Here is a 27,257-nt window from a genome sequence, read left to right on the forward strand (position 1 = left end):
GTATAACTTATGTGATTGCATGTCATTCATTTATACTGGATCCTCAAAATCTCAAGCACAGAAGTCCCCTGCCAACAACATACTCCACTGAAAGCACTTTCTTGTCCCAACTATTATTTTTCTACATTTCTCAGCATGCCTCCCTAAAAAATAACAAGCCCAAGTGCTACCACTCTGAAGCCATTTGAAATAAGGGAAAGTCAGATTGCAAGTATTTTTCTTATATGCCTTTGCTTCTTATTTGTCACTACCACCACCACCCGATTAACAAGAACAATCATTATTAGGGATTAGCAAGTACAATTTAGGCAGCAGTGGAATTGAAAACATTTTTGCATTTTATTTAAAACCGCTCAAGAGAAACTTCAGTCCTGAACAGCAAAGATTTGATTCAAATTATCCCTACATACTTTTGTTTTTGTAAAGTAAAGAAGTATCAGAGCTTTGATTTTCCGTTTCACATGTATTAGCGCTGTCCTTGGATTTTTTTTTTTTTTTTTTTTAAGAAAGGTCTTGCAAGGGCAAGTTAAAGCTATTGAGAAAAGCATGTAAACTCTGTCAGTCCCTAGTATGAGCGTCTCTTTTATGAAGGATCATAAAATGAATGGACTTAATCTTAAATTTTGTTGCCACCAATACATTAAACATTTTAAAAATCCACACATTAAGCAGAGAGCCTGCTACACAAAGCCCTATGTACAGGACAGTATTTCCATAGCTCTGTCAACTTTCAAAAGGAAGACAGAACAACTTTGGATGCTGCTGCAAGAATATCGCATGTATGCCTCCCTACAAGGAAACTTTAACACAAATACTGTTTTCATGCACATATGTGTTCTACCCATTACCTGTATCAGCCTACGTATTGTTTTAATGCTGCCCCCGCAACAATGTTGGATTTCAGATGGTTTCAATACAATTATTTCACAATCAACACTGTAATGACAAAAAGTAGGAAAATGTGGTCTTGCTTACAGCCATACTTACCTGCTCTAGAGGGATACAACAAAATTGCAGCCCTTGTCTCCTAGAGCAGACTGGTTTTCAACTTACTGCCTAACACTGTCAGTGCAACCGATGTAACACAAAATTCAGCATTGGATGGAATGGGCAAACACGCAGTTAGACTAGGAGTCCACGCTATTGTAAAATGCCATCCTTAAATTTAGTTGAAGTATTAACGAGAAAATGCCATTACAGCAGTGTGTGACAGGCATTTAGACTCATGAAGACTGCTGTGCTCCCTTTTTCAGGGAAGAGGCACAGTTAGAGATGACAAATTGTAGGCATAGAGAGCTAGCTACTATGTGAAACCAGCAGATTTGAAACCGAAGCCTCAATTGAAAGCTTTGTTTTCTATGCAGTTCAGTCCAAAATAATTACTTCCTGATGGCATTTTTTTAAATTCAACTTCCTAAAGTTCAATTTATTAAGAAATATTAATGTTAGGCTATTAAGAAAAAACCCTGTGTAATTCATCTTTCAAAACCTGTCATGCATAAACACAAGATGCAACACTTTCCCTAGTTAGCTCATTAGAAAACACAATTAAATATCAATTAAATAGAAATGTTGAATTTTAACTCAAAAAAAAAACAAGTAAAGCTGACAATATTATTTTTAATATTCCAACTAAAGGACGTACTCATACAACAAAAAGGAAATTGGACACATAAAGTCTACTCTATAGGCTAAAGTTGAACTAGATCATAAAACAGAAAAATCAGAAGTACTGCATTTTTTTGCAACATAAATCAGCTCACAGCAGGCTGCAACAAAATTCTAAACCCCTCCAAATTACTAGCAGTATGTGACGGAGATATTAAGTTATTTTAGCATTACAATGTAGTCTTTAAAAAAAGCTTAATTGAATCCCAGGGAACAGTATCAAACTGAAGGTCATATAGAACATTTGTAAAACTGGAGGTTCAGAGAGATTACTGAAAATTTATTCCATGGGACAACACAGAAAAGTAAAAATTGCAAGTTTTTTTGTTTCTTTACTACACAGCTTTCAAAAGTTTATGAGGAATGAAAAGCAAAAAAGTTAAAATAATTTTTCAGAGTATTCATCTGAAAGCAAACCCACTTAAGCAAGATATCCAAATTTCATTTCTTATCGCTCCGCCATCTGCCATTCCACATCCATTAAGAAAAGACAAGTTACTGCTGGTGTGGGTACTTCAAGTTTTTCAGTTTGGTTATGGGTCTAAATCTCCGCCATAAACACTTAACTTTTATAGATTAAGATGCTTTTAAGCATGAAAAAATACACTGAGTATTTAAGAAATAATAATCAAACAGCAAAGAGTCCATAAAATATTTATATGCAAGTAGGATCTTGAATTTGCTGCTAGAATACTCTTAGATCAAGTACTAACATTAGAACTAGAGTGGTAACAAGCCTAGAAACACATTAGGCAATTTAAATACTTAGGCTCTGAATAAACAGCTATATATGCCACTACAGCGGAAGAAGGGGCCAGCAGCTATCCTAACTTGGGTAGGTAACCTATTGAGAGAGTTCTATGTACCATCTTCCCAGCAGCAACGTCACTTTGATGAGTTCCTACTCCCCATCTCCCCACAATAAAATTATTCATTTCTATTCCTCCCTACTGATGTGGATCTGACTTAAAATAAAAACAAACAAAACAAAAACAAAAACCCAACCAACCAAAAACAATACCACACATTTTGAAACTTGAAGTTGGAGAGGAGAAAATGGAAAACTGTTGAACTGGATTTAATGTCCAATCCAATTCATAACATGGCCCTGCAACAATTTCCCAGGAAAACAGACAGGATGGCATTTCTGAGGAACAAGCTTCAGTCAGTCTTTTAAGACGTATAGTAAGGTCTTCCATTTTCACAGTAGACATGTACTGTGATACAGATTTACTCCAGCAGAGAAGACGCCCCACATGCAGCAATGGAATTTACCACACTGGAGACTACAGTTTCATAGCATGAAGAAAGTTTTATTATTAAAATGAAGCTGTAGAAGTGGGAACTAGAGCCCCCAAAATCTGAAGTTTGTTCTCCTTCAACCTGAATTTACTCAGTAAGATAGCAGGTGTTATGACCTGCAGCCATGAGATTAGATGTATTGGAAAACTTAACACTCTGAAAGCAATTAATACTACTTTTTTTGTTTTTCTGTTCAAGAGGTTATTCCCCCAAATTAACTACTTCCTTTGTTTCCTTTATGGTAGGAAGAAAATGCTACATTTTCATGACAGAAAGGAAGCATGGCAGTATGACTCAAAGATAAATACAAGAACAGAGCTTACAGGCAACTGCAGACCCTGTGCATTCACAAGGCTCCCAGCTGCATAGTCTGTCACTCTACAGGATCTCCGTGTAAAAGCATCTTTATAAGACCAAACCAGAAGTCCACAAAGCCCACTATCGTATGTCAAACAGCAACTACCTGTGCATGCTGTGGTAAAACTACAGGAACAACCTCTGAGCAACGCCTCCCCCTAGATTCTTCCCCACGTTCATCAGCAATGTGTGGCTTCAGGCAGGAATCAGAGGAGGATGCCTCCGTATGAATTTGCCCAATTGATTTTTGATCTGCTGTAAGCTTTCATCTGCTGGTTTGTATGTAGTCTGCACTCTAGAAACGGAAGGCATGTCATGTGAAATGACCCGAGATGTTTAAAAGAAGTTGAGCTGACCTCAGGGAAAAAGAAGAAATGATGTTTACTCAGCACACCACAATACTAAAAAAAATAAAGGCAAGATGACAGCTGAAATTAACTGTAGTACAGAAAGTTATGTTAGATACATGTTAGAGGTAAATGTACATTGTTTATTCCAATTTATATGCCACCCTTGTGTACAAATGTAGGTCAGGGAACAAAACCCACTGTTAGAAAACAGAAAAATTGAAGGCCTTGGAAGAGAGTAACTTAAAAAAGAATTCCCATAAAGACACACACATGCCCCCCTTGAGCTCTCCCCTTTCTTCTAAAATACTGATGCAAGTTTAAAAAAGTTGTAATCACCAAACCTGCTCCTGTAGATAAGTCAAAAAGGAGGAGGGTACTCAGGTACCCGCCCGAGTACTGAGAAAACTAATCGGTCCACAAAGTACAGCCTTTGCTTTCCCTACTTTTGCTTTGAATAAGTTTATCCTAAGGTCTTTGACTTCTCTACGTAGAAGACATTGCATGTCCTTGATTACACGTCACATTATCAGCATTAATACACAAGAATGCTACAACAAATCCCACTGTTTCAATGCTCAGAAAATCTTACATGAGAAATGCCATTATATATAACTGCATTTAAACTACAAAACCCAAACAATTCTCCCAATGTCGAGAACTCCATACTCTGATATATATTACCATAAATTACACAGATAGCATCTCCTAGCAATATATGTAATCTACTACCTTAGCTTTCCTTAAAACTTCTTTCCCCTTTAGGAAGAGAGATGGATGAGGAGGCAGAGAAATAATACTTAAGGTTAGGACATCCGATATTCCCATAAAATGCTTTATGTATTCAATGAGTAAGTTTCACTCAAATCAAACTGGCAGATGGAAAATCGCAAATGACCTACTTGACCTTTTGGGGAGCGAAGAAGGAGAAACTGTACAACTATGGTTTATGTTAAAACTTCTAAAAGAAGCTGTCCATGCAAGCAGACATTCAACAAACAGATCTGTCAGTGTTATCATGTACATACAGCCCAGAAGAGGAGAAGAACGAAGGCAAGTTCCATTTCATGAAGGTTCTTCCCAGGTTAGCTATACTGGCAATGAATTCTTAGAAATAAGGTCTGATTGCACCATGGCTTGTTAAAAAATGACTTGTAAGTCATACCTAAAGAAATCAGAAGATGATTATCAATTACTATGGGGGGGGGGAGGGGAGAAGAAGTGTTCAGTTAAATCAGTTTCCTCACAAACAGTGAAGCTAAAACAGAAATGCTATGTTCTATCTTGGAACATGTTCTTAGGGATCTCAGCAGTTCTTCCTGCTTTAGGCATTGAAGTTTCTGACAAAGTGTAAGAAGTCTGTAATTTCCTGCTTTGCAAAACTATCAAAACGATTGTCACTTTTTCAACATTTAACAGGCAGACAGGAACAGATTACTGTACCTAGATGCTGATAGTGTTCATTAGCATGCTGAAAATGGTACCTCAGCTATGAAGGAAAGCTGGCAGCAGAATTAAAGATAAATAAAACCCAAAAACAACCTCAAATTCCTGAAGGCATCAACAACTAAAAGGCAATCTCTTCCCAAGGCCTAGACAGACCAAGACCAGACATTAGTCCAGAAAGTTGCATTCGCGTGCTTTCTCTGAAACATAAATACAAAAAGGACAGAAATTTCAATACAAACATTAAAGTTATACTTGCCGTAACACAGACAGTATGAAGACAAAGACAGTTACTAATGGAAGTTAAAGAAGGCTTCATAAGGATTCCTTCCCTTGCAGAAGTGGGGACTGAAAAAACATTTTGCAGAAGTCAGCTGCATGCTTTCAGTTTCTCTTATCTGGCTAAGAAAAAACCCTTCTCTTTCCTGTTGTAGCACACAAAAATCTCTGTGAAACTCAGTTCATGGGAGGCAGAAATCTGAAAAACAGAAGTTATTTTCAAGTGCTGTTTTAACATCTGAGCATGTTTTATGAGGCAATTCCTTTTCTACGGATCGTTACATTCAAAAAATCAAAATGGCTGGACAATGTAGAAATACAGCTGTTTGTTTCAACAATTATAGAAAGGGAAACGTGTGTGTGACAAACAGTCACATGACTTTTGCACTGAATTGTTATGAATAGCACAGAACACAGTTGACTTAAAGTACATAACAGTTAAATAAACTTAATATATATGATCAGTACAGAACTGAATTTTACTATACTACACGATCTATCACAATTCAGCTTCTCCTCAGATAACTTGTTTAAGTAATAAGCAATTTACTATGATAGAGCTTTTAAGAACACAACAGGAAGCATTTTGTTGGAGATCAGGACTTTGCTTCCTTGCACTGCAGAATACACTCACTGGGACCATTCTTTGCAGTAGTAAGCATTTGGTTACTTTGCATAGAGTCCACAGCAAACTCACCACCCCCTAAATATTCAGCTGCATGAGGTAAAAAAAAAAAAAAAGGCACTTGTTATCTGCAATTTATCTCAGAAGACTTTTACAGCAGTATTTTTAAAAGTTCACCTAGGAGCAAAAAACTCAGGTTTGCCTTTTTTTTTTAGGGACCGTTGTTTCACAGTTCACAAAATGCAAATATTTCTCTTATAAAATTATTCTCTTTACAGAAAGAAAGAAATCTTCTGTCATTCACATATAATACATCCAGTTGAAAGTGGTACAGTAAAGAAAATATTAGGTAATTTGGGAGATGTTACTACGCAAGTAGCAGCTGGCTGTTACGTTTGCAACTTACCAGCTCCAGTTTCACAGTGCATTAGAGAGTAAACTACTTACATATCCATAGGATATGGGTATCTTTTATCCATAGGACAGCATGCCATACTCTCTCCTCAATCCAGGACCCAATAAGCAAAAAGAGGTGTTCACATCTATGTAACAGCATTAATTTAAAAGCAATGTTCTTACTGAGAAGAAAACAGAGCATGAAATCTAGCCCATGCATGAAAGTGCTGCCAACAGAAATTATGATCAATGTGCGAAGCAAGTTAGTTATCTGGAGTTCTTATTTTAGTTTACTCAAGCAAAATATCCGAGGTTTTTCTCCCTTATGAAGGGCAGTAGAATTCAAATGTATGAGAACAATAAGCAAAAATGTCTATGTCTAATTTAACACAATGCACAAGTGCCACTAGCGTCTGGCGGGGTGAGGTGGTGATACGGGGGAGGAAGTTATCCTTGTATCTTTTTCTGGTTTCATGTATTCACCAGTTAATACAATTATAAGCAAACAAGATTATATTCCATTGTATACCCCTTCAGTGCTTCACAAATTGATTTGATCATTAAAAGCAAGGCTTCTAGTGTAGAACATACACATACTGTTAACTTGCCATCTGATCAAAGGACATTAGAGCTACACTGGTATTAACTGCAGCCCCCAAATCAATCAAGCAATTCTATCTAAGCAAGGAAGCAGACAATTAACACTAAATCCAGAAGAAAAAACACAAACAAAAAAGTCTTGAAACATTATCAGAGAAAGTTCAAAGAAATCACTCCAATATCTGTATCACCTCCACCTCAAAAAAACCCAAAACAACCCAAAATCAACCTATATATTCTTTCCTTGCACTTTATTCCATGTATTCAGGTATCTCATAACTGTCACTTGGTACATGCCCAAGTTTGCTGGTAAGCTCCTTGCCTATTAATAGGCAATGAAATAAATTGAGACAGGAGACTGAAGCACTGTTTTTCTAGGAAGTGCTGAAAATCAGACATGACAATGATCCTTTGACACTATTTAGGCATTTTTGTGAAGTAATTCCTGATATAGGCAATTTTGCCATACTATCATAATTATTACACTATTCGTCATTGCCATGAACTGGAACTACACTACTCAGCAATATTTCACTTGTGAAACCAAACTATACAGCAGGCCTGAAAGGCATCCTTACTTCTGCTAGGTCCAAAATTTTCCCAACTGACATTGACTGTCACTGTCTGGGATCAAAAGAGATCTGCTTCAATTTTTTTCTCCTTTCATTTGGAATAAAGCATTTCAAAGATTAAAAAAATACTAGATTGAAACTGTGGAACAAGTTTAAATTATAACTTCCATATTTGTTTCCCACTTCTTTTAACCATTGTTCTTTAAAAGTGGCTTCCAGATTTCTCACTTCATAGCAAATCCTACGTGGTGTTTTTATGCTGGCGTATTTAGGGCACCTTTCTAACTCACATATGAAATGCAATGTAAATGGTTACCTGATGGAGAATTTCATACCAATCTGCACGTTAGATTTGTGCATCTGCAATGAAAGCAAACTGCATAATTCTACAATTTCTCTGATTTTAAAACCTTAAGAAAATATCCCAGAAAATAATCAAAGTACTTTGCATACCTCCTTGGTAGTAGACACTGTTCAAAAAAGATTTCATAAATGTAAGAGGTTTTAAACAACAGTATTAGACCTAGACATGGGTGTAATTAAGGAAGAATATGCACTTTATTTTTTAATGTTATGTTTGAAAGCCACCTATATAATTTTGCACCTACAAGAACAGCTTTATTTAAATTAGCATTCCTTGGGTGTCTGTGCTTTCAGGAAAACAGCCAAAATCAGATACCCACCTCCCAAAATCTAGTACAGAATCTAATTACAGAAATATTTTTCCCTTAACTTTCACCCTGCTGTTTAGCGCAGTGAAGAACAACGAATGGAAAATACTTGAAACATCTGCGTACAACAAAGGCAAATCCAGAAGAATAGGCCATAAATGACAATGATGAACCAGCTCCAGAGTTTCAGTAGCCAAGACCTGTCTCTTTTCCGTTCCACATCCCACTGTCAGAGACAAATCCCTACCAACACAGACTACAAGTTTTGAGGCTGGCTGAGAAACCATTTTCTCTTACAAAACGTCCAAAACCCTGATCGCTTGCAAGTGCTGCCATTTCACTTTGGGACTAACTAAGAAGAGAGTTCCTCAGTCACTTCACAGCACTGAATTCACTGATTAGGATAATTTTTCTGCACTGCAGTTTTAACAGGAATTTCTGAAACTAATGCATACATTCTCGCAGCAAGTTTTTACTACAATTTATTACCAGTTTCTCATGAAGATTCTCCAGTAGTTTTGAACACCATGATGCCCTAAAATAAGAAAAGTACTAAGTGAGTATGTGCTTTCAAGTGTGTCTTAACCTGGTTTCCAGAACTTTTCCAGTTCATTTTATTGCAGTGGCTAAGGGAAGGTTAAACTAATGTTGACTGAATCTTGTATTTCTGTTCAAAACCACCTTATAATTTCTTTATAAAACAATAAATTCTGGTCATTAAAATGACGAAAAAAACCTTATCAGTTTTCAAATCAGTGGATAAAAGCCAGCTAGTCTCTCTTCAAAAACATTTAACAAAAAGCACCTCAAGCAAGTTACGTATTTTGAGAAAAGTAAAATTTTGGCATTATTCTCGGAAGATTCTTAACCACTTCCAACTTCAAATTAATAATGCAAATCACATTTAATATTGTGCACTCAATCCTAAAAAAGTCAGAATAAACCACATCACTTTGAGCAAACTGTCTGATAAACATACTCTTCTGTTAATTTGCTCCCACTGCCAGCATCAGAAGAAGAGGGCATTACATTTCTGAAGAAGGTGAAAGACTACCACTGACTGCTGTTCTGGATTGTTCCCCTCCCTGCCTTCACATTACAAAAGCTTCCGAATTCATATGGAAGTATTCACAGGAGCAATTTGGTTTTCTAAAAAATTGCCAAGCTTCCCACAGCTGTTACCAAATTTAGGCTTCACATTTAAGTAACTAATTCTGTATTTCAGCTGTATTTAAAAATCCAATCTTCACTTTCTGCATAAGCAATTCTAATCAAAGAGGGCACAATAAAGAAAAAAGAACAGAAGATGCATTCATCTCCAGAAAACACCTAAATCAAATACCAACAAGAGAAATTCAGAACTATTAACTGAAATTTAAAAGAAATTTGAGTAACTCGAGTGGTTGTTTTTTGCATGAACATTCAGACAGAAGTGTATCAATCCAGGAAGCAGCAATAGAAGACAAGAATGTGTTTTAAAGCGCCAATATTAAAAAAAAACACTGAGTAAGGGACATAACAGTTACTTTGAAAAAAAAAGCCTAATCATGAGGAAGATGAGACTACACTGAATGAGAATCCAACTGGATATGAAAAAAAAAGAAGAAGTTGCTAGCTAGAAGTTTTGGTATGGTTTGTGATTTTATTCAAGTACCAGCATGTACTTAAGGCACACGTGAGGCCCAACTCACCTAATCCTTTTTTGATTTTTGGATTTGATGAAGCACAACTCATTTCTGTTTGATCTGACTTCTGTAATTCTCTGTACACTCAATTAGGTTAAAGTATCTTCACATTGTAAAAATCTAAACTTGCACATCTCAAAAGGGTGTCTATCTTTATGGCTTTATTTTTTTTCTTCCTTCTGAAGCAAGTTATTAGTTGCTCACTCTTTGTACTAGACTCATTAGACCAATTTTTAAACTGATTTCATTTATTTGCAAGCAGCCATAACTGTCTTACTCAAAATTAAGTGAAACAAAAATGAAGAGCTAATTATCATCAAGAACATTCATTCTTATTTGGAAAGATCAAATTGTCAAATCTGCCTTATAAACCTTGCCTCCAAAAGTTTCACAGATGTTTTCTTCAGAAAGAGTCATAAGTGAGATCTCAGTAAGTTGCGTGTTGTCCATACTTCCACAATCTATTTGAGGATTTAAAATCAGAACCCATATAAAAATCAGCAGTAACCTAAAGCAGAGTGTTTTTTTTAAACAACACATTAAAAGATAAGAAACACAAAAGACAAACTAGGACTGTGACTTGAAGCAGTAATACCTACTCTAAGAATGAAACAGTCATAAAAATGTGGGAAATAAGAGAGCAAGGTTTCACTCAACCAACTTAAGAAAGCAGAAATTATCCCCCTTGTTACAGAAGAAATATCTTTCACTCAAAGGAAACCAGTATCAACAACTGAATCTGAAGTAATTCCCTGAGGTGCTACCAAGAAAGCTTTTACTCATCAGCTGTGCTTCAGCATATGAAAGGATAAAGCAGCAACAAATTGAACAGGTGATTGCCAAGCAGTCTGACCAGCATGGCAGCTGTACTAGTTTACAGTCCCATTTGTGACCACCCTGCTGTGTTATGTCTCCTTTGAACAGACATTCAACCTTAGTTAAAAGCAACTTGTGTTAACATGACATAGTAAGAATTTGTCTGATTATTACAAATTCATAATCCCATTTCATTTTCTCTACGTTACTACACAATGTAAGTTGTACTTTGAAAGAATGAAAAAGGTGGGAAAAAAAATCCACACCTCTTACAATTGTGGAAGGTGCTCTAGTTTAATGGCATTGCCACATATTAAGAGATTACAAAAGGAAACTTATGTCAAATCAACGCGTGATCAGATGTCTTACAAGCTTAACTACCATCACTGAAACACATTTGCAATATGCTGATTTTAAGGTCAATGAAAAGCATGCTATTCTGAAAGACATTTACAAGACAAATGTCTAAGAAAAGAGGATGTAAAAAGCATTTGCTTTAACACATAGCTAAGTTCCTTATTAAATTTTAATACAATATTCAAAGATTAAGCAAACATTTGTGATCACTAAAGATGTCAGACTCATTTTACTTCTTACCATGAGGACTTCTATCACAGTAGCAGCCTCCCAAAAATGGGACAGTAACTGAGAAAGCAGTCGCACTTCTTTAAACACGTGTGTAAGTGCTTTTCAAATCACTATGAAACTACATCACATATATAAAAAAACAGAAATAAAAACTGTTTTCCAGGAAACCAGTGGAACTATAGTTGGGAGAATGTCTGTGTGTGAAACAAGTCATGCCCTTGTGTCTTAGTAATGGACTATTTATGGAAATACTTTCCTCAACAAGTTAATCTTATACTAGGTACTGGAAGTGACCCGGCTGAGAACTAGAAGCTGAAGACTGATGTTACCCATTGAATTAATTGCGACACTAAACTGACAGGCAATCTGTGACTAGGGTGGCGGAGCCCCAAGTCCATGCAGATATCAGAAGGAAGACGCACCTTTGAAATGGAGTTGGAACAAGGCCTGGACTGCACCGGACCAGTGAAGAACACACTGTCACATAATCCTATCCTGGAAAACTAAAGGTGTTTGCATAGTCAGCTTCAGCCATATTTCTAACAACAAGTACTACATGAACATTCAGATACAGGACCAAACTGTATCTCTTTGAACACCATAGACAGGGAAGGTCAACAATTTCAGAAGACAGCCTTCCCATCCACTTGCTTAATATGTCTGGGTTAAGCATTAGCCAGCCAGCCATACATCTACACAAAGTTAGAAACAAGCTGCTGTACAAATATGGAATAGCACAGTTCTCAATTCTTATACCCTGACTGCCCATTCGCAGCTTCTGAAGGACTAGTGTAGTTAAACTGAAAGAGTTAAACATTTCAAGTCCTGTAATTATAGATTATTTTAGTGCCTGCAAATAAGTATACAGTAACCCAACAAATCCTTATCAAAAGTCGCCATGGTAAGAACCAGCTGCACTAACCACTTCCCTTGTGAGAGCCAGCTTTATCCCCTCCCAGTTATAAAAACATGCCATTTATTTGAATATGGAAAGGGAGTAACACTGCTAGACCCATATTGTCTCATTTCCCATTTCCTTTTAGGTCTCAAAATGCAGACCTTGTCACAATAAGGCTCAGAAATGCAATGAAGCAGACATTGGGCCTTCAGGAGAGAAAGTGAGATGTTGGTTCTCTAAAGTGAACTTAAGGGGGAAAAAAGAGCAACTTCTACATAGTATTTTTTATTTTCCGAAAGTGATTGTAAAGAAACCTGAGGAAAGACTGGATAGACTGACTGTTACTCACAAATGCCAAAACCTTGCCCAATTATAACTACAATGAAAACTTTGACTGCATTTATGCTTACACACTAATTATTTGTGGTTTCAAGGAAAAAAAGTTTTAAAAATTTCTTTAGGGCAAAATCCATAGGCCTGCTTTGTGCCTCCACCAAATCATAAATTTATTTGTCATCATGTTTGCTGCACAAGAAAGCGTTTTGAAATCCGGAGGCAACAGTGTCTCCTCCCCCAGAGATTACCTGAAAATATTTAATGGAAAAAAGAGCCTGTCCTTCTTAAAGTACCAGCTCCCATAACACAAGCTGTGCTCTCCCCACAGAGGGGAGACAGAGCATGGCTGGTCCCAACTAGTATAATCAGTAGAGCTCTTTTGCAGAGATGACAACGTTTCACAGATCTGAAAATGCTGCAATTGCATAAATCAGTCCTCCATCTGTTTTTGGCTTTGTTCCAATCCAGTTTACCTACTTACTAGTTGTGCAAATCAAGGAGATGTGTAGCCCTTTTGACTCTCTGATCAGAGAAACTTAATGTACATTTTGTACCAATGGTAACTGGAGAAGATAAATTTGTTCAGTAGTCTTTCCCTTACAAACACTGGAACAGTGCTGAATTATTTCCCAATAAGCCGGAAAAAGCAAACTGAGTATTTTTTCAAAATCTTATGGCTCCTGAAGTATAGCTATTTATAGTTAAAAAGGTCCTAAGAAAAAGAAAAAAAGGAAAAAAAATCATATTCTTACTTTTGACAAGTTTCACTGTTACATCCTTTGAACCGGGGTTTTAATCATGACAGAAACTCACCGTTTTTAGATATTTCACAAATCAGCATGTACCAAAACACTATCAGCATGGCCATAGGCAGAAGCAACCTAAGAGTGCTAAACACACGTAAACTGAAACAGACATTTATAGTGGACAGTCTGTTAGAACCACGAGGTCTTGCAGTTTTTCACACATACCACACTACCAGATCCTGCATCTTTCTTTTTCCCCAACCTCTATAGGCACCTGCTGCCTGAAGTATCAGAGATGGTCCACCTCACTAACCTTATGAGTCCCATACCAAGTTTTATGTAGCTGAGGGCCACAAGATGCACAGCACTTACCTAGTCATTGTGAGTAAAACAGGTTTTATGCTAGCATCACCCCGCTGCCAGTAGCTTTACAGAGTTGACAAGCAGAGAAGCTTCACTCAGAACCCTGCAAGAGTCACACATAATTCCAAGGTGGGCATAGCGGTAACTTGGGTTCTGATTTTCCTCTGAATTGGGATTCATGTTTTGAATGAAACCCAGATTAGAGAAGTTTCACCTACTCAGTGATAAACCTTGCTTTATTTCAGCTTAAGGCACCAATATCACAAATGGGATAGATACACAAGAAGTGAATGTTTGCTCACAAAGAATACCAATAAAGCCTATAAGGCTCCACCATTGCATAAGGGTTTTACTAGAGGCTCACTCACAAGATTAAAACCTGTATTTTTGTTTAAGTTCCAGCTATTTATGGTTATTTAGGACTCAACTACTTACGCACATGCGAGTACTTCAAAGACAGTGGAAATACTTATACATACAGCTAAGCTGCTGCCTATAAAGAAATATTTTTAAAAAAAATGATTTGTCAATTCAGAAAAAGTCAGATGAAGCTCCTACGGAACTTTATCTACGTGGTAAAAGCTGGCAGACTTCCTACTAGTTCCCCTTGCTAGCTCCTCAGCAGTCCACCCTGTAGGCTGAAAGGAAGCCAAAAGCCTCAAAGTTCTGGCTGTGCTCTCCCCTGCAGTCTTGATTCCCAGGGTCTACAAGTGGCCTGCCCTGGCATTGGACCTATATTCCCATTTGCAGTCAATTTTAAAATACAGGGATGTAATTCATACATAGCTGATTTCAAAATGCTAAAGCAATTGTCCTTCCCCACTTGGCTTTGCTGGGCATCCTCACTAGTGGCAGAACTGTAAAATACTGCCACAAACATGCGGCTCAGAGCAGGTCAGAACAAGCAAAGGGTAGAGCATGTTAATTTTCTGCTGAGGTACTAAAGGGAATTATATACTTCAGCTTATTTACCAGGACAAGATGGTTCACCATTGTACCTGAACATGCTGGAACTTAACCACATGCTTACAAGACAAAACTGAAGATAGAGTAGCACTGTTCCTCTCACCGTACGTATATATAACTTTCTAAAGAGCTAACCTATACTTCAAAATTTTCAGTGTAAATGACGTAATTTCAAGACCAAGTATAATTATACTCCAAATGAGTTTAGAAAGATAAACGTTAAACAGTTTCATTCATTTAATATCATTAGAGAAAACAGGGGAAAGATTTGGTGAAAGACAGTACCTTTCTGAGAAATACCAGAGCTTTCACAAAGGTTTGTGATGTTTTTAGGAAACTTATATTATATAGACTATCCCAAGAGCAACAGCCAAGGAAAGTTACTGACATTGGTGTATTTGGTACTGACAGTAAACACTTGTATGAGATGTCATCAAGATCTTTCTCATGGACATCTCATAGGGCAACTTTCAGCTCAAAGCCTTCCAACAATTTTTTTTTTTTTCCGTCCGAAAGGGAAGTCCAGCTTCCACTGTAGAAAAGAAACAGAATTTGTAGGAGAGTTTAACAGTGCAGTCTGCAAACCCTGTCTTCTCTTCTTTCGTGGACAGAAAAAAGCTTGCCCTAAAATGACAGGCTGAAATGATGAGCACCCCAGGTACAAGGAAACACTTCACATTTGTTTATTTTACTGATCTGCTGCTTTCTAACCTTTTCCCCCATGTTTTCCATTCCCGTAAGAGTCACTTGGACCCATCTGGCTTTGAAGTACCTATACAAAGAAAAAGTTTTCTTTTTAAGAATTGAATCCTTCACTACCAATCATATAGCTGAAATGAGTCACAACAGTAACCATTTTGAATGGAGGCATGCTGACCTGCAGCAGAAGCCAAAAGCAATGGTCAGGCATGTAACCCACTGCAGCAGTTCTAAATTATCCTGTATCACTTAAGCCAAACACGTTGTCAATCATTAATATTTCTCCTCATTCAGTTTGCTGAGGGTGTCAGTGTATGTTGGTTTACAATGCTGAACACATCCTTACATGAAAGCACCTTACAGCTTTGCACAGATGGAAGACGTCTTAGTTTAATCCAAAATATTTTATTACTCAGTTCCCTGATGGGGATTATCTGCCTTCTTCCCACAAAAAATGCAGTCTGAGTGTCAGTCTGCATGTCAATCTTCACAGTGAGAGAAACCAAATAGATCAGTCATCCAATCTTTTCTGTATCAGTTTGGCACAATCCCTTCTAAAACGACAACCCTGACGACTATCTGCATTGCTCTCTGCCAAAGATATACATGGCTTAAGGAGTTTCATTTCATGCCTTCTTATACACAAGGCTGGGGTGGGAGGGGAGGGAAGGGAGCTCCTTCTCCTCCCTCTTCCTGTAATACTGGCTTAAAACAAATACAGAGAACAATCTGCATGTCTTTAAGACCTATTCCCCACTACTCCTGCTCTTCCTCCCAAGAGCCTCTGGGAAGAATAAGAAACATGCAGTTGCAACTCAGAGTAAATTCTTGTCACGGGAAGAAACTGGAACTCTCAGTTAATTTTAAGAAAATGTCTCAAGAAGGTGTGAACAAGCCTGTGTGGAGCAAAACATACCAGTGCAGGAGATCTGGCCCTGACCTTGGAGCTTCAAAGAGAAAGAAAGAGAAAGCTGGTTATAGTGACCTTGCCTGCAGCCACCACTGCACAGCAGGCAGTGAGGAGCCTGGCTGCGTTTGCGGGGCAGTATAGAAGAAGTAGTTTCCACACTTACCATGGAAAACCTAAAAGAAACCCCAGTGCCCTTTCTACGGGTTGGGGCATCCAGTGTGCCTGCAGAAATCAGGAAATCCACTGTATTGAGCTGTTCATTACAAATACAGTTAAAAACCCAACAAATTGATGTCTGTTCTATATTTACAGAAGAGCTCATTTTCTGGAACTATATGCAGACATTATTGAAAAAACTTTTTAAAAATGAACATGCATATTAATATAGTTCTAAGAGAAGTTCCATCCAGCTCCACCCCATATAAAAACCAGCTGTTCACATTTCCATTTCAAGTCCAAACTGCCTAAGAACTTTAGACAACTATAGGAGCCATCACCTATGTTTTATTTATATGAATAATCCAGCAAAATAAATAAGCAATACGGATCCTTAATATGGGAGATAATTTCGAAATTCTTAAGAACACATTAGCAGTGTTTCAGTGAGCTTCCAGGCTAGTCACAACTGCAATATTTTCTTATATTAAATAAACGAGTCTTTAATCGTAGGCTAGGCATCTGTAGAGGCATTTACTTTAGCGAAATAACAAACATTTCAGATGTTTTTTATGGGAACATTTAAGGTATTGATTACATATCTGGTGGTAAAGTTAAAATACAGAACAAGAGAAAAAAATTGAAAGGAGTATTAGTATCATACCCGGCAACTTCGCAGCCTAAAAACATGAAGAAGTAAAACTGTAAAATATTGACAAACGGAGAAAACTGTCACTGACTACACATGAATTTTCAAAGTACATATTCAGCAACCAGAAATTAAGGTACTGTCATAACCCAAAGCAATTAGAATATTGTCTTAACTGTGACAATAAACAAATGCTTGCCTGCTAAAGTGTATTAATCTGACAAACTCAATAAACTCTGCATGAACTGCAAACTGGAGGTCGCTGCAAGTTTCACCACACGTTTCAGATATTTGCATTTTGTATGCCTCTCCAGATGCTGAAGAGTTAAATATTACCTGAAGGTAATGGGGAGACCTTATTATCCACTGAGCTTTGAAGCTTCCCTTTTAAAGAATACAAAGAAATACTAAAATAAAACTCTGCAGGCATTTATTGGCAGTATAATGAGAGGTAACAATGACAGTTTGCTTAAAAAATGAAAACTGTTTCTTGATTTGGTATTATCACAAATTAGATTTTTTTTCCTTCGACACTTAAAATATTTACACCAAGTCCTTTTAGTACCTAAAGGAACAATCCTGAAGATACAAGCGTGACGGCCATACAGGACATACAAAAAATTATCAGGGTGCAAGAGGGTATTTGAGAGAAATAACTAGTGAAATGAAATGCATATCCGTGGGCCAAAACAAGGAGTATTAGTTGCACACCTTTGAGGGATAACTACCAGCTCGCAACAGGACCTGATCATCATTGCTGACAGCTGAGCAAAGACTCAGTTTGCTCAAAAGCAAGATGACTGGATGTTCAAGAAGAGGATGGAGAAGAGCTCAGAAAACAAGATGCCAGATGTGGTCAGATGTCAGTGTGGTCTAGCAGACGCAACTCATTTTTCCAGCAGTCTACTCCCACCTTCCACTGTGACCCTGGGTAAGTCACAAGGAGCTGCATTATATCAACAGCACTGTGACATCTATTGATGGGAAATACTAGGCAAGAATTGAAGTCACCCAGCGTAATAAGTGTAATAGCAGCCATTCCGCTACAAATTAGAATATTAGGACAAGAGAGATCACAACAAACAGTATTACGTTACATTTCAATGAATGATGTGAATAGTTTACATTTCAGCGGCACAAAAGAAATATATGGAGACAGTGTAAAAAAAAGGTAGACTGACTTGAATTCCAGTTTAATCTCATAGCAGAGAAACAGGAATACTCAATGACATACTAAGTTTAAAGAAGAAAAAACACTTTCTGCAAACACCTTCAAATCCTTAGTCATCAGATGCTGAGCACTATCAGAAAATTGGACATTTCTGAGCAAAATTGAGAGGGAGTAATGGCTCTATCAGCTTTTATTAAAAATAAATATCAGTTTCCAGAAAGTAAACAATTCCCAATTTCAAACGACTTCAGCATCAAGTAAATAGAGCTGCTATTTTTTCAGGACATTCTTCAGCCAAGATCCAACAAAATTGATCTTCCAAAAAAACACCCCCCAAAAACTCAAAAAACACCCCAACAAAAAACCAAAACCAACCAAACCCAAAAAAACCCAAAACCCCACAAACCAAGCAAACAAACAGAAAAACCCAAAGCACACAAAAAAAAACCCCACAACCAAAACCCCAAAGATATCTTATAGGAAAAATATAATCAAGACTATTCACCACTGAGCAGGACTCTCCAGTTCTGCAACATGGTGAGACAGGAAACCGGAAGCATCCTGCAGGCAACACACAGAGCCTCCGGGTAAAGATAAAAAGGGAGGGAAGCAACAGAAAGCAACTTTCCACTTAACCACGTTCTCCTAGTCACCTAGAGACAAGTAACAAAGCCCTCTTAAAGGCTTTCTGTTCACTTTGCCTCAAGCAAAAGAATGAGCCGTAATTCTAGAGTTTTAAGTGAGAGCAGAGCAGATAAAAAGTAAAATAAGACACCCCTTGGGTCTTTGCAGAGAATCTTCCAAGAACACCAAGATTAGCAATAGAAACTCAGAATTCAAACCAGATCGTTTCCCTTATCACCACTGCTGCTGAAAACTAGCATTACAAGTTTGTTTAAAGAACATCTACATGGCAACATACCATTTCTATTTTAAACAAGCTTAAGCCAAGTTTCACCAATACTGGAAGCCAGCAAAAGCCAACAGAAGCATTCCCACAGTCACCCCACCCCCAGCTGCTTGTTTCCACTCCCACCTCATCCTCTCCTGCACCAGGATAAATCTTTGCACAGCTGCACCATTACCTTTATTCCAACTTCAAACGACAACAAATGCATTAGCATACTAAAAGATCTCATGAAGTTCAAATCCATCATACAGAAGGAAAAATTGATCCTCAAATCTTGTACTCTACATGTTCGACCTTTGGGTAAGACACGATTGCACATGGCTACACACAGGTATCGCACTGAGCAGTACTTAGACTCCACAGAGTGACAGTGGAGACTGAACCTTCAGTATCACTAAATCCAATGAGACAGAAAGCTCCAGATTAGTTAGTTACAATCTATTTACTTTGCATAGGAACAAAGAAACTGCCATACCAGATCAGACCGTTTAAGCAGAACCCTACCACTTGCAATAACCAAGAGTGATAAAAATCAGACTCCGTAGAGAGTAACCCTCTTCCAAAAGTACTCTCAAGCCATAGAGCACAAAAGAGGTAGGAAGTTAATCTTCTCTCACAGTAGTATCCAGTTCAAACTGGACACAGAAAATCTGGTGGCTTATTTAAGCAGTTAAAAATATCCAGCATTATGGACTTGATTAAAACACATAAGATTATATTTTACATTAGCTAAGAATAGCCAAGGTCAAAAATAAGCTATATTTTTTACCTTTGACAACATGAACAGAGAAACTTATCATCATTTCAGTAACAAAAAAAAAAAAAGGCAAGTCAAACCTTGGCTTTCACTGTACATACTCTCCGTCTGTTCTGACCCCATTGCCCAGTCCAGTGCTCTGCTAAAGCATTCATGCCCTCCTTTGAAAGTCATCAAAGGTGCTACAAATTGATAAGCAGAGCTAAAACTGACGAGCTTTTACTAGTACACTTGTACAGATAGTCAAAATTTAAGTTTCACAATGTGTCTTTGGTGTCTCTAGCAGGCATCAAACAGCAACTGCAGAAAAGACAGTATAAATATCTACAAGGGTTGTCTTGCAGCTGAACTATTGACAAGTCTGCCATATCTAACATACACATTTTCAAATTCAAACACTTAATTTGCACACAAGTCACACAGTACATGGTTACAATATGCAGAGAGACAAATTGCACCATTTCCTGCTTTTCATTTTTATAAAAACATGGCTATGGCAGTATAACACTCGGGGATGTAATAAGTCACCTACACCAATTTCAGACACAAATAACCATCACTTAAAGGGTCTGAATGTTTTAAAAGAACATTGTTAAGGTCACAGAGAAGGAGATGCCTTCATGGATTTCCCTCAAGTTTCAAGAAATCATACTACAGTTATCACTGAATTTGCTGTTTGGGTCTTTTTATATAAATCAAATCAATATACTGTCAGCATAGATATGGGATAAGAGGTCTGAAGTGCTTTATGTTGAAGCTGCATTTCCTAGTAAAACAACTCCCTCCTCCTCTTACAGTGATATAAAAAGATAGCTTACAACGTTCACAGCTTTTAGTGAAAATATTTGCTCTACTGCCATGACAAGCAGAATGCTTGAGAGATTAAAGAAAAAAGGTAATATTTACATTTAGGACTTAACAGAAGAGTCAATTTCCTTTCTCAGCTACGTTCTGAGGCTCATGCAGGTCTTCCAGCATAAACAGAAACAGAAATCTATTTAAAAATAAAGTAACTGTAATACCAAAGAGACTGATAGGGGGACTTTGGAGCAAGCACAGTATCTTTTAACTAATAGTAGATCCTTACAAGAAAGTACAACTACTGTATTTAAAAACAGAATAGAAAACCTCCACATAATACATTATTTTGATTATGTCCTTCAGTTTGCCTCTTAATAAATGTCTGGGCAACAACTGCATGCACAAATTTAATGTGTAATACGCTGTTACTCACATACAAATTAACCTCCCTCCTTCAGCTAGAACAAGTCAATTAATATTACAATAAGGGCAGAGAGATGTTTTAAATACTTGATACGACCTGACAGAGTAGTACTTTGCCTAACGTGTTTACTGGTAACATGACAGAGTGACTGAGATACTCTACATGAGCATTTATAGGATATTTCTGAAGAACAATCACTATTAATGTTGCCATGTATTTTCAACTGTACTTATGATAAATTCAAAGTAGACTATCTCACTAAAATACTAAAGAGAAAAGCACTTGGCATTTAGTATTTTCTATGATTTGTTAACATTCCTAGTTGAATGTCAGAGAGCATTTAGAAGGGTTTTAACTTGTACACACACTCAAAACACTGACTTGTCCAAATGCAGGTACTTAAAAGTAAGCAAAACTGCCCATGTGAAAGGAAAAAAATTCCACAGCTGCTCTGTCATTGCTGCTGTGGGACTGACTAGCAAGGATGGACTCAGTGTTCCAGCATCAATGCGACATACATTGACCTTCCTGAACCTCCAATATCAAGCCTAACTCCTACTTGTTATCACCGTAAGACTCTCAGTTGTTTTAAACGTGTTCCAACACTGATTCTTTATTTCCCTTGAAAGCCATGAAACTGGTTACAATCGTATTACAAGATACAGTACATTATAATTTCATTACTTGATAGAGACAGATGGTGCTAAGAGTCATAAAAAGACAAGTTACTCCCCAAAATTCACACATGATTCCCCCCCCCCCAAATACTTAAGATCTCCCACTAATTCTTCTGTAAGTACAGAGGCATTTCTTATCTGTTACGACCACATCGTATCAAGTATTTTTACACTGTCCTAGAAATAGGCCAAAATCCATCTGAATTGCTGAGAATTCATGTAAGTGGAGATTGGTCTAGAAAACAGTTCTTATTAGAGTAGTCCCCAAGATAAGTCAACCTTTAAAAAATATCCTTGAGGTTTAACTGACATAAGACACAACGGAAAAGAATACACAAGCCATGTGTCCAAACTGGAACTAGATTTCGTATGAGGTTTAAATAATTAGCCAGACAAACTGTAAGGCAGCATTAAAATAAGTCCTTGGATGTTAATACTAAGTCCTCAAACTACACAGTCCACATCATATAAAACCTTATAAGAAATCCACATGAAATTGACAACTTCACATCAAAATTACACCAGTGCCTTCCCACAGTGCCTTCCCACACACATACCAATTAGACCAAGCAAGTGCACGTTAAAGCTGAAGTGTGCTCTGATGTACTTAAACTGCTTCACCATGGACATGAGTTCGCTTTCATCCTGAATACTTCTACACATGTCAAATAGGCAGAATATGGGCAGTTCTATAAAACCTCAGGAAAATGGACTTATTAAATAATACATACAGAAGGCAACTATGCGCTACAAAACTAGGGCACTACATGAAACCACTGAAATGTATCACTTAGACTAAACCACCACAAACTTACTTTCTCTTGGGAAAAGAGAGAGGACGTTTATGTTTGAAAGTCTTTTCTCCCCCTTACTAAGAATTAAAGAAATCAGTTCTGCAACATCACGATGCTGCAAATTGGAATTAGACTTCGGAGAAATCCTTTAGGGAAAAAAAAAATCAAATGGCACGATTTTGTGCAGCAGACTGCTAGGACAGTGCAGGAAGCGGTCAGGTGCTCGGTGAGCACCCGAAGCAGAAGCGCAGCCGCCGCCTGCGCCACGGCGCAGCCCGCGCCCTGCCCCGAGCTGCGGGCAGAGCCAACGGGCTCCGCTCGCCCCAAGACCCAATGGCTGACACATCCGGCCGCGGCGCCCGCCACCACCCCGAACTCACCCTTCAAAGCCTTTCGGGACTCCGGCAGCAGTTAAAGACAAAAGCACCCCCCGCAAACACCCACGCCAACCCCCGCAGCTCGGCTCCCCCACAGCCCGACCCGCTCCTCCGCTGCCGGGCTCCGCGCAGCCCCGCGCTGCTGACAGCTGCGGCCGGCCGGCGGGGCAGCCCTCCCTCACTCACGCACCAGGTGCCCCCGCGCCCCGGCGGAAGGCGGCGGGCGAGGGCTGCCCGCCGCGCCCCAGCCCTGTGCTCCGCGGGCAGCTCCCGCCGCCCCCGCATCCGCTGCCGGCCCGCGGCCAGGCGGCGGCCGGGCGCCCGCGGGGCGGGGGGGTGGGGGGGACGGGACGGATCGCCGGAGCCCACCCCGAGCCCTCCCCGCGGGAACAGGCCCGCCGCCACTGTCACCCGCCGTCGCCCCGGGTCGAGCCCTGCCCACCCGCCGCCGGCGCCCCCTCACCTCGCGGGGGGGGACGGCTCCATCCTCCGCTCCGCGGCGGGGTCGGTCCCCGCCGGGCTCCCCGCCGGCAGCGGCTCCAGAAGCTCGGCGCAGCGGCTGGGGGAGGCAGCGGGGCTGGCGGGGCTGGAGCGCGGCGGCCCGGGCAGGTAGTGGAGCAGCAGCGTCTCGGGGGGCTCCGGCGATGAGGAGGAGGAGGAAGAGGCGGCCGGGGCGGCGGCGAGGAAGAGGGGCGCCTCGGGCAGCCGGTCCAGCTCCACGCTCCGCACTTTGCGCAGCTGCTTCCGTCTCCAGTCAGAGCGCTGCTCCCGGCCGCCGCCGCCCGCCTCCCGCAGGAGCCCCCCGCCGCTCCCGGCGACGCTCCCCGCGACCGCGCCGCCCTTCAGGCTCCCGCAGGCGGCGGCGGCGGCCGCCTCCGCGCCGCTGCCCGAGGATAATCCCGACGACGAGGTGCGATTCCCCGCCGCCGCCGCCATTTTCTCTGGCGGGTCACATCGGGCTCCCGAAGATCGGGGGGAGAGGGGGGAGCCAGCACTCCGACCCGCTGCGGAAACGGCGCTGCCTGCGCAAACGACGTACGGAGGGGGCGGGAGGCGGGTGCGGATTGGTGGCGGCGGGCGGCGCGGGGCGGGGCGGCCGCCTGTAGGTGCAACGGGGCGGGGCCGCGCGGCGCCCTGCCCCGCCCGCCCCCGCGCAGGTGTTGGCGGTTGGAGGGGGCCGCGCCCGCCGCCGCGCGCCGCGCCCGCTCGTTAGGGGCAGGGCCCGGCCCCGCCGCGAACGGACGGGACAGGTCGGGCCGCGCCGCGCCCGGGAGCCGGCGGTAGGCGCCGGGCAGGGAGAGCGTCCCCGCCCCCACGCGGCACTTCCCACGTGTGGGAGAGCGGCGGGGGCTCCGGCGGCCCCGGGGCGGAGGGCCGCGGCGCGGGCCAGCCGCTGCCCTGTGAGGAGCTGAGGCGCGGGGAAGCCCTTCCCGAAACTCGGGCTGGCTCCGGGCGGCCCCGTGCCGCAGCTCGCAGTACCCTGTCTGTGTGCTCCCTCTCCCCAGCACCCCCAAAACTTCCCCACGCGGTGTCCTGCCCGGGAGCCCGCCGAGGGGCGAGGAGGGAGTAAAGTGCCTGCGGTGCCTTGCTGCGCTGCAGCGAGCCGCTGGGAAACCGCTGCTGTGCCCGAGCTTACCTGCTCATTTCTCTCTGGGATTAGTACGAAATTCAATGCACATCCTTGCTTGCAGCCTTCACGCGTCCTTCTCTGGGCTGCCCTCACTTGGCAGGCGCCGCTTCACCCGTCCTTGGATATTTTACCATGTCTGCAACTACTTAGAAGCGTTAATGTCTCATCGGAGCACACCCGTTTCCATATGTGCGTACGTACGCACATCTAGTTTAGATTATAGCCTGCCACATATACCTACCGCTGCGGCTGTTTCCCAAGAGACTGGAAGAGAGAAGAAAGGCAGGAGACATCACATGACCAGAATCTTAGGGAGGTCCAAGTAAAATTTACTCTTGGTCTAGATTTCCACTCGACCACAATTGGGTGGTTTTGCTTTCAACCCCCGAGCTGCAGAGAAGGGACTCAAAATTTTATAAGAACAGAAGGGTGTACATTGCTGTCAGAAAGATGCTGTTTTGCTGCCATTAAACAAGCCTACCTATCTGAATGCTGATTTAATCTGAGACGAGGAAAGGAAAACTAAATGTCGCTCTGCATATTAGGTTGTTTTCAGGATGGTGTGATTTTGGATACAGTAGAAGTTGCACAGTTCAAAGCACTTTTCTTTAGCTGAGTGTCTTAGGCTTATTTCTCAGAATTTGCTATGTATGCCCCAAGTGTAACATTAACTAAGAATCTCGACAATGATTATTAGTATGGTCACTTTGCTGGGATCACTGCCTTGATCTGAAGCACTAGTTGAGTGAGAAGCACCTCCTAAGAGAAGCAGATTCTTTCTTGCCTTACGTGTGTGATCAGATGCTGACCTAAATGTAGAGTCTTCACTGAAGGATGTGACGAGCAGATTAGAAGAGGTCTTTCCCTCTAGACTTGCAAGAGCAAAAGCCTGAGGAGACTGTTTGTTCTCCATATAATTGCAGAATAGTATCAGTATGCACATGGCCTCAAGGTCACACTAAGTGAATCACTTAGGCGGTCTGCCGAAATGCCACGCTCTAACTACCCTTATGAAGGTTCTTCAGTAAAGGATGTGAGAAAGTCAGTTGTGTTCATTGTCATATTGTAAATAGGGTACCTCTGGGATAAGCAGGTCATCTAAATAGCCTCTTGTAATGTACAACTCAGGGATGTACATTTAAAGAGATTCTGAATTTCATAAAGATTATTTAAAGTCTCTATTATAAATTTAGGGACAGTTTTCTGGAGGATTCCTAAACCAAGCCTTATTGTCAAAGTGAGGATGTTACTAAACGCAGGGAAGAACAGAGCAAAGTATGTGCTTTGTAGAAGCGGCATTAGATTAGTTGCTTGCAAATTCTGAAGCAGATGGTTGAAATGAACTCAAATTATTACCAGTTGTTGGCAGCGTAACCTGCATGTACACAGGATCCTCTAGTCTTCAATAGGAAAAAAACCTGACAAACAGTTCACAATTATATCTTTTCAAATATTCCTCTCTGCCATAAAATCACATTCACAAAAAAAAACCAACCTGTGCTTTTAAAGTATTGTAAACAGAAAAAAACCCCCAGCTTTAGGAATTTACTAAACACTTGTCACATGAAGGAGGAGTAAAGCTTTGAATAGCAATTGGTTAGAAAAGGATACAGAGAAGAAAAAGCAAATCTCTAATAAAAGTAAATCTAGGAGATAAGAGTGCATACACATCCTTTTGGTCTGACAGAGTCCTAGGGGACACCTCTCCCAGAGTGCCAAGGCTCCAACAAGACTTAACGGAGAAGGAAACTTGGGAAATTCAAGGCAAAATGTCAGAGTGGCAATGGGGTACTGAGGTATATGCATGTGCACTGAGGTGAAATGGTTTCTGGAAAGCAGCTAAAACCAGAGCAAACCGTGAAATCCAGGGACAGTGGGAGGCACCAATGCAAGAAATAATTAAGCGCGGACAAGTGCTGTCACCATCCCTGTTCAGGCACGACTTTGCCTTTTGAGTAAGGCCAGCACTATCAAGGTTTTGAGTTAGTTTTGGATAAGATGGGAAATGAAAAAAACTCACTATTTAGTCATTAAAGAATATATGGCATGCTTTATAAGGGCTGTTTATCCCCTAGGTATTGGCTGAAATCCAACTCTAATAAATTACATTTTGCCCATGATCCTTATATTCACTTTATTGTTTCAAATGGATGTTTCTCCACTCTGCCTTGACCAGGGCAGCACGGTGGCAAACAAGAAAACGCCTGCCATGCCTCATTCCACAACGCTAGGTAATGCAATGCCTGTATGCAACATAGATTTATGCACAATATAGAGGCTCTACTAGAAGCACTAAATTCTGAAATCAGTAATTGAACATGCTGATTGATGTCCATGTTTTCTTGTGACCTGCTCTTAAAAATGCTTTTGCACTTAATCAGCGTGAGTTGACCTGATTGTAAAAAGCATAAAGCTTACTGGAGAGCTCAGAAAGATACTCAGTTACCTCTTGCACAGATTATTTCTCAGTCTATCTAAAATACAGCTCTGGAGGGTAACATGAGACTTTTAGCACTTTTCAGTGGGCCTGTTTCCCCTAAGTCATAAGTAGCGGCACCCAGGGTTTGTTATGAAACAGAAGCCTTTGGCCTCAAATTAGCATCGTGCAACATTTGGAACATCAACTGTTGTACACAAAGAA

The 27,257-nt window shown here is 40.4% G+C and overlaps 1 protein-coding gene across 2 annotated transcripts in view; it reads right to left on the reverse strand.

Moving 5' to 3' along the window:
- The window catches only part of MAP3K1 (mitogen-activated protein kinase kinase kinase 1), a 64,830-nt gene extending 40,072 nt beyond the window's left edge, over nt 1-24,758 (reverse strand). The window contains exon 1 of one of the 2 annotated variants that reach the window (XM_075137848.1): nt 24,623-24,758. In XM_075137848.1, coding sequence (XP_074993949.1) covers nt 24,623-24,630 — 8 coding nt within the window. In that variant the 5' untranslated portion in view covers nt 24,631-24,758. Of the gene's footprint in view, nt 1-23,449; nt 23,956-24,622 lie in introns of those variants that run through there. The other variant, XM_075137849.1, reaches the window with a different exon arrangement.
- Nucleotides 24,759-27,257: the final 2,499 nt, after the last annotated feature.

Source organism: Calonectris borealis, chromosome Z (assembly GCF_964195595.1).
Source record: "Calonectris borealis chromosome Z, bCalBor7.hap1.2, whole genome shotgun sequence".
Taxonomy (NCBI): Eukaryota; Metazoa; Chordata; class Aves; order Procellariiformes; family Procellariidae; genus Calonectris; species Calonectris borealis.